The 9,144-nt window shown below is 32.1% G+C and overlaps 1 protein-coding gene across 1 annotated transcript; it reads left to right on the top strand.

Moving 5' to 3' along the window:
* The first annotated feature begins 4,993 nt into the window (after positions 1-4,993).
* LOC133698236 (peptidyl-prolyl cis-trans isomerase CYP21-1-like) lies at positions 4,994-8,636 on the top strand. The gene is made up of 7 exons (XM_062121098.1): positions 4,994-5,300; positions 5,938-6,019; positions 6,235-6,282; positions 6,972-6,995; positions 7,116-7,298; positions 7,830-7,905; positions 8,264-8,636. The coding sequence occupies exons 1-7, from the start codon at positions 5,199-5,201 to the stop codon at positions 8,424-8,426; spliced, it is 678 nt and encodes a 225-aa protein (XP_061977082.1). The 5' UTR covers positions 4,994-5,198; the 3' UTR covers positions 8,427-8,636.
* Positions 8,637-9,144: the final 508 nt, after the last annotated feature.

The following is a 9,144-nucleotide window of genomic DNA, read 5'->3' as shown; positions in this document are numbered from 1 at the left end:
TTTGGTTCCAAATCACTTACAATTTCTTTAAATTTTAATTTAATTTTATGTGGTTCCAATTCTTTTTATTTAAAAGTTTTTTTTTTCTTTTTGGTATTTCTAAGCCAATTAATCACTTGTGAAAGGTAATTTTTTGCAAGTAAAGCTAAAATGTTTACCATCTTTGGGTTTCCCTCAAATTCCATCACCATAAAGTACATAAAACCAATCAAACAAATATTAAAACTCATAACAGTAATAATTAATGACCAAACCCAAATAACATATAAATTGAAAAATAAAAATCACAGACCTAATTATATATCTAAGTGAGGGGAATTTTTTAAGCTCACACCCATCTAATCGAATGGGGGTGGTTGGGAGGTTAGAAAATGAAGGGCGGAGCTATAGAATAAAAAAATAAAAAAAGGGACTGTCAAATGAAAGATAGAGACACGAAAGAGAGAACTAGTAAGGAACTTTTTAAAATGCATATTTAATAGAAGGATAGAGGTTGTTTTTAAAAATATTTTTTATTTGAAAATATATTAAAATAGTAATATTAAAAATTAAAACAGTTGAAAATAAAATTCTTCCGATATACTGCAAGTTGAATGTTGATAAAACAGTTGACAATATATATATGTGCTTTAAAAAACAAAACCGGCGGGACGAGAGAATAGTCGAAAACTACGTGCCGATATACTGCAAGTTACCACTGAAAGTCGCAATATAAGAGTTTAAAAATCATCAAGGGCCCAGGGCCATAATTTTGTGATGGTTTTAGCCGTTGAACGTGACTCACTCTATTTAAATTATTTCCAAAATTTTGCTCCAGAAAGCGATGCAAGGGAACAGGGACTATGACATAAAGGGAGAGGGAGAGAACGGCGGCCAGGATATCACTTTCTTGCACTAAATTTTTCTTAATATTCTTGGCATTTTAACTTGAATTATCATCTTTGATGCTCTTATAGTTTAAATATAATATAAACGCAGTCTAAATAATGTGATCGATGTGGTTTTTAGCTCTGATCTAACTGCTGCAACCGAGATCTAGTTAAATATATTTTTAGTCGCTAAGAAGAGCAGATACATCTGCATACATGCAGGTGGTAGGGTGCTCACCTTCCCATGCTGAATGGTTGCTGGGTTTTTACGAGTTCTTTCCCTTGTTTAACGAGTTTTATTGATCATGGTGTTTTGCGAGTTGGCAGTGTCGTAGCAGAGGCTTTCTTTTTTCTAACTTCCTTGTTGGTGAGAGCCATTTCTTTACTCCATATTATTTTTGCTGGGCTCCGTTAAGAACAGATGGGGAGTCTGTCATGTGCTTTGATCACCAAATCCCACATGGTAACTCACATGGCCACTGACTCTTGATTAAATATTGAATAATCCCGACTGGTACGCGCACCGGGAAATCTTTGGAGTGTAAATCATGTGATCTTTTCTAGCAACCAGGTTCTGTGAAATGAGCCCATGAGAAGTTATCATACCTGTGAAGAATGCAATAACAAAAAAACAAACTAATGTTTGAAAAATCATATATGAAGAATCTTATAAAAATATATATATATATATATATATATATATATATATATATATATATATATGTTAAATATAAAATTAAAAAAAAATCATATGAATCATGCATATCCTTTTAAAAACTAAACATACCAACATCAATAAAAAAATCATCACAAACTAATTAAAATATAAACCTAAAATTTATTTTTTAAAAAAATTAACTAATGCATTATTTTTTTTTTAAAAAATCAAAATTAAAAAGAAAAAAAATTAGATCAGGCACACCCGGGCCTATATTTGTTTTTAAATATAATGATGAGACGAATGACACGTTTTCTATTCATCTCTATAATCCAAGTTTTTTTTAATTTTTTTCAAATTAAACCGGATGAATTCGTGTAATCCAAGACTCAACCACCTAACTTCTTAATCAGGTTAACCCCGGATCAGGTCTAATACTTATGCGTCTAAACCCAACACCAGCATCGTTGATTATAGATTGGTAGAAAAGAAGGCACGGGGATTATTGCTGCTTTGTTTTAATAGAACTATCACACATGATTTGTGTGTATTAAAAAAATTAACATGGCAGACGGTTTGAATCTGGCACCATATGAAGGGGTGGACCTCATTTTTCTACCTTCTCTCTGCTTTCAAATTATTAATAACCCATCTTGTATTCGAAGGATCACATCAAAGTGGCGTTTATCATGCTTCGATCTTTAGTTTTTGGGTTAATGTCTTCATCAACAGATTTATAATCTTATAGACAATCGATGAGCTGAAATCCAAAAGATTTCTGATCAGCAGGTAGTTGTTGATAGCCACTTCACCCTGATTAAAAATATACTATAAGATATGTGGACGGACCATATATTATACATACAACAAGGATTTAATTTCAATAATGCAAGAAATCTTGCTCGAGGAAAGAACGAAAGAGTCAAAAGAAGCAAACAAAATACAGGTGTTCGGCCAGTCCCTAAAGGCTCCAGATATTCAAGAGATTTTGATTCGAAAGAAGCTACAATATATTGGCACATGATTTGCCATGGAAGAAAATTCAATCAATTTTTTTCTTGGTGAATCTTCTAACGTTTATCTCCTTCAGATTTGCTTGTCGACTGATAACATGTAGTCGTGTGGACATAAATACAAAGGGTGATGAGACATTTGTGATTTTTTCCGTCAGAAGTCGGCCCCTCTCTCCCTCCGAAGGATATCTCAGTGGCTAAAACTCGACCTAACAAGGGATTGGTTCATCAGTTAAACAGTACTTGTCTACCTTGCAATAGAGCCTCAGTTTGAGCGATGAAATTGCAGATCTTTGTTGATGTTCAACCTTTACCTCTTTGTTGTCCAACTCCAGTTATCCCACCATAACATGTGAAAACCTGTTACTCTAGAGCTCAATTCTAATCATACCTTCTAAATCATTAATCTAGTTGAACTCGATAAATTCCAATACCTTTGATCACGGCGATTTGATTAGAACACATTTGAGACACAAATAAAAATAAAATTGACCTTTTTACTTCTTTTTTTCAAGAAAAAAGAAGTCTTATAGATTAACAAAAGTTATTATTTTGATGCGAACCTTATAAATACAGTCATGTAACCTATATTAATAAATTGACTATAAATGCAGGAAAGTCAAAATAAATTTATTAAAAATATGATATAATAAAAACATATTTCTAGACACTAGTATTATTAGAATAAGAACCTCTATCCTATGAATATTATTTCACGAATGGAAAATATAAAAAAAATCTCAAAACCAGTTAATTTTTGATAAGTCAGTTTCAGCTATTTAAAGAACTAAAGAATACGATAAATCCTCTCAACACTCAAGAATAGTAGTTCGACAGCAATATTGATCATTAAACTTGATAAAAAAGTGTCTTCCAAGCAGTTTTTATACTCCAAACAAAAATATCCTAATAGATTTATCTTGGTAAGCTAATTTAAACCCACTTACAAAATCAACTTAAACTAGATGAATAAACTCAAAATTAAAAAAAAAAACTATTAAACTCAAACAAGACTTGAATTGTAGTTAAAAACAATTAAAACCAAACATAAGTTAAGTCCAAGTTAGTCTTGGATTGTAGCTAAAGCAATTAAGACCATCTAAGCTCAACTAAACCCATAAAATAACAATCTCAGTGTTCTAACAACTAAACATACTACGACAAAAAACAAGGCTATCGTGACTTTAATCAACGTAAAAGAAAAATTAAATTCTAGACAATAAGTTTATATAAACAACCAAATTTTAGAGAGCTAAAAAGAAACAAGAATAAGTATGAAACCTTGCTTAAATAATGTTTAGTAGTCGTCCTTTATTTCCCTATAATCAAGAAAAATATGCTGCTTATAGTCTCCTTGGAATTGAAGGAGAATTTGTTGCCAAATGCACCTCCTCTTCTCCGCCATTTATTAGTCCCCAAATCATTAGGAAACTTTCTTATTTGTAGAATAAGGATTGATGTTGACCTCTCTTCCTTTACAACTTTAGAATTATCTTGTATTTTCTTGTAGCACTTGAAATCCTTGCAAAAATATATAAGTAATATGTTGTCACATGTCTCCAAATAAAATAAAAAATCCTTTCCGAGCATAGAATCCAAAAAATAATAAGCAAAGATAATCCCAAATTAGTTAGGAAAAATAGTGTGATTTTCATTAAATAACTTTTAACTTGTATTATACTACCTTACTGAATTATGATTTACCTGAAATTTTATTCTAATATAAAATACCGTATCTGGAATTATAAGGTAAAGTTTTAAGTTGATTCAACATTTAAATTTAGAGTTATGCTCAATATTATAAAACCAAATAATAAGAAATATTAAACCCAAAATAACATTTCTAGTCAATTCAATTCTTGGACTTATAATAGTCTTGCTCAGCATCTGAATCGAATTCGTTGATTTCATGAACTATCATATTTGCAGTTAAGAGTTTGTTTGGTATTGTGGTAACAATTGTTTTTTTAAATGTTTTTCACTTTAAAGTATATTGAAATAATATTTTTTTTAGTTTTTAAATTTTATTTTTAACATCAGCACATGAAAGTAAACTGAAAATACATAAAAAAAAATAATTTTAAAAAATAAAAAATATTATTATTTTTTTAAAAAAATATTATTAAAATAATAAAACAAAGGCTCTAAAACAAGATCTCCCTGGTTATTCAGGTCGTGTGTCGTGTGCCTTCAATCATTAAGAAATCCTCAATTTTATAGAATTCTGAGCTTTGGGACAAATGTAAACAAACATCGAAATATGTGACGAGGCCCAATCGACACATACAAAACCAGCTCTCCACAGCCCAAATCTTTCAGTATAGCTTTTCTTTGTTGGTCTTATTGGGCTTAAGTGGCCTGCCAAGTGACATGACAGCCTGGCAGCCTCGACCCTAACTCCATTCACATGCCATCCTGAGAGAACCACCAACGTTGTTCTAGCGTAGCGACATGTCGTTTTTCAGCTTTTTACAAATAAATAATAATCTGTTCTTAGCAATCACTACAGGTTTTTTGGACGCTCTCCAGCTTCTAGACCAGAAAATTTAGCCTATCAAGGTGTGATCTTTCTTTATATTTACTGAGAAGATTTAAAATTTCTGTGACCCATGAAGGAGAATAAAGTAAGTCAATGAGAAATTAAGCGAAATCAAAACAATGGTTAGAGATTGTCCAGCTTGGGTGGTTCAGCCTAAGTGCCTCCTTCTCTTCGTTGTCCTGCTTATTTTTCTCATCTTTGCCTTTACCAGTCCTAAACAGGTATATTTCTTTGTTGAAGTTTTTTTTTTTTTTTCTCTTTAAGGTTTTGTTTTTCTTAGGATTATTTGGATCCAGACGTGTGGCTTTTGCTTGGATTTTGATTTTGTGATTTGGGTTTTGTTTATGAGGTAATTGGTTTGTCAGTGGTGGTTGTGAATTTATTGAAAATTGAGTGGACTACTTTAGAATGCAGCATTGCCTGATCTAAAGTAGCAATCTTGTATGTTTTGTCTGTGTGTTTTAGCTCTGATATATAGTTGAACCATAAGCAGGAAGTAGTTGTTGTGGTATTCTGGTTCTGCTTTTGGATTGTGTACCAAAGGTTACCTGATGTTAGCATCTTGTTTGAGCCTTCAGTTTCTTGTGGCCAAGCTCTTACGTAAATTGGTAGATCAGGCAAAGTGTGTCATTGTATTTTATGAATCTTTATAAGTGATCCATAGTCTCAAATTAACTGTTATGATGAGAAGCCGAATCAATATCATTAGTTACTTGTCAAGCTAGATATTTTCTCCGTTCTTTTTTGTTCAGTGCTGTTTGATTTGTTTAATAATTCTTTCAGTTTCCAACAATGCTGCAATGCTTGTTGTTTTGTGTTTGTGAAGTGTTGAGCTACCGTTTTCAATTTGTTGCTTAGGATGAGGTGAAGGAAGAAGAACAGGAGTATGAGATAACTCATAGAGTATACTTGGATGTTGATATTGACGAGCAACGTCAGGGTACAGCTCTTTTATCTGTACTATTGAAGAACATGCAATAAGAAGTAATATTTTGCAAAATCCCCCTTCTTTTCTCTAAGAAGAATCAGAAACAAAAAAAGCAATTTTCTAAAGTACACTTATCTATTGGCGGTTATGCATTGGATTGATGTCCCATAAGTTTGTTCTCCGTTTTATCTCTTATCAATTTCAATAATTTGTCTGGATTTATGCAGGTAGAATTGTTATTGGATTATATGGAAAGGTTGTATCAAAAACTGCAGGTATGTTTTTGATATACTGTGCATGAAAGACAATCTACCTTCATTTTGCAAAATCAGAATTCGAGAGATAATCAGCATCTCCATGATGAACTATTTGAGGTTTAGTACATTTATAATTTAGATGGTTAAACTGGTGTTCTAAGCTTTAAAACTTGTAGTGAAACTTCCTCCAGTCTTTGCGAACAAACAATGTCATAGTTGCATTGGCTTCTTTACAAGCTTTAGATAACTTGTTTAACAGCTCCTTGTTCTTGTATATAAGATCATCCGGGCATTATGCTTTTATAGAGGCTCTTTATCTTCTACTCTCTGTTATCTGATATATTATATTCCCATTTGTTTTCTCTGTTACTCTCAATTAAGTAAATCTTGTTCAACACTATCCTTTTCTAGCATTGATCAAAAAATTTTGTCTATGATCACCACTTCCGAAATTCTTGATTCACTTTTCAAATAAGTACTTACTGGAACCAACTTTACCCTTGAACCAGTTCAGACAAGTATAAATTGGGACATAGTCTATATTATTCTTTTTGCGCTAGCCCTAACAAGCAACCTGATTTAAAGAAAGAAATTGAAAATCCTATCATGATTTATTTGGAAAGCCAGATTGGGCCGTTGAAACTGACCTTTATTTGTCAAACCCATTACCAAAGTGTGTTTAATGATTGATTTTTTCTTCTTTCCAGAAAATTTCAGGGCTTTGTGCACAGGTATTTTCTCTCTTCTTTTTATTAACTTCTCATTCTATGAATCCTTTTGCTTCCATTGTCAGTGATGGAAGCCATTTCTATAATTTATGTCTTAATATAATTATCACTATTCCCTTGCAGGGGAAAAAGGTAAGGGTGCGAGTGGGAAGCCCCTCCATTATAAGGGAACACCTTTTCATCGGATAATATCTGGTTTCATGATTCAAGGCGGTGACATAGTTTACGGTGATGGGAGGGGAAGCGATTCTATATATGGAAGCATCTTTCCCGATGAGAATTTTAAGATAAAACATTCACATGCAGGTTATTGAATTCATCATTATGCTGATTTCTGATTGCTTTACATGGCCACTAGGCATGAATGGGTCGTGTTTGGTGGTGGTGGGTGTAAATCCCTTGAATATTACGAGGGTAATTTTTACTTGTGTTTGGTGAAGGAATTGAGTTGAGATTAATCATTAAGGGAGGATAATATCTACCCTCCAAATGGCAAAAGGGGGTTTAAATTTTACCCTCTAATTTTCGTTCTCTTTCTTCTTGTTTGTCTCAAAAGCTCACCTAAATAATTTTTTATTTCCCTCTCCTCGATCATTACTGGTAATTTGATTGGTTTCTGTCTCTTTCCACTAACAATTTACACTTAAATTTATTAATGTTCCGAGCATCTATAAAAACTAATTTTTACACCCTTGACAATTACCTTTGAAAATTTCTTGTCTAATTCTTAACCTTATACCAAATGCAACCTTAGTTGAATCTGCAGGTTATTCTCGAGTTTGAAGTCTGCTCTTTATTATCATCATTTTTCCCACTTTGTTCGTTCCTTTTCTGTAGGAGTTGTTTCCATGGTGAATTCAGGACCAAATTCCAATGGCTCTCAGTTTTTCATCACCACCATTAAGACTAGCTGGTAAGTTATTGAGCAATGTAAATAATATAAAGAACAATCTGGCCGGGTGAAAATAGCTGTTTTCTGGCAACCTAGCAAAACCTGAGTCTGAACATTTCTTAGCTGTTTTGGATTATCTAGTTGTAATGCATTTCAAGCCATAAGATAAGTTCTCTTTACCACCCACAACAAATCTGTCTCTGAAAGAAGCTATTTGCTTCCGCAATAATGCAGTTTTATCAATCAGATTTAGCTAGTTATCCGATGAATTGCCATTGACAAAGTAATTATGCATGAATTTTGCATCATCAATGATGCACGAGACTAAATCTATACCAGAGCTGTACTGATCTCTGAATGCATATGTCAACTTATGTAGGCTGGATGGAGAGCATGTTGTTTTTGGAAAGGTTATCCAAGGAATGGATACGGTTTATGCAATTGAAGGGGGAGCAGGAACTTACAGTGGAAAACCCAGAAAGAAAGTAATTATTGCTGACTCAGGAGAGATACCTAAGGACAAGTGGGATGAGGAAACTTGAAGCTCCTTTAACACCAGCTAATTTGTGTACTCTGAGTTTGTTAATTTGTGATTAGATAATCAATTAGTATGCTTTTCCTATTCGATAACTGTTGTTAATAGAAACATGCCAGTGGTTTAGCAACCATATAAATCGTTCTCATCTCATATTTTACTTACAAGCTTGTTAACTCCACCTCAATTTTTAATCTTAGATACCGTATTATATTTATGGTTATTTTTTAAAATATTTTTTTGTTTAAAAATATATTAAAAAAAAAATTTTAAAAAAAATTATTTTTGATATCAATAAAAAAAAAATTATAATAAAAAAATAACTTTTTTATAAAATGCATAACATGGTTTTTTGCAATCCTAGAGATCCGTTCGTGAGTCTTGTGGACTTTATGAAGGTTTAATTTCTTATTGGCTTGCTGATGCTAATACCTGGACAAGATTGGTTAACGGGTTAAATTAATTTTCTTTTAATATAAATAAAGATGTTTGGATGATGTTAGAATCATTCCAGTTTAACTTGATTATCATGTGATCTAGAATATAAAATTAGGATAACTTTACATACAAAAAAAAATTAAGCTTGAAGCCCAAAAATTTAATATCAAAAAGATGAAAATTAAAAAAATTAAAAAATTAAAAGGAAAAAAAATGTTAAAGAAAAAAATTAAGTCAATTCAAGTTAGTTTTACTAACCCGTCAAACGCGATATGAGATCAGGATTA

This window comes from Populus nigra, chromosome 7 (genome assembly GCF_951802175.1).
Source record: "Populus nigra chromosome 7, ddPopNigr1.1, whole genome shotgun sequence".
Lineage (NCBI taxonomy): Eukaryota > Viridiplantae > Streptophyta > Magnoliopsida > Malpighiales > Salicaceae > Populus > Populus nigra.
The sequence above is the reverse complement of the archived record's forward strand: the minus strand, read 5'-3'. Positions and strand labels throughout refer to the sequence as shown.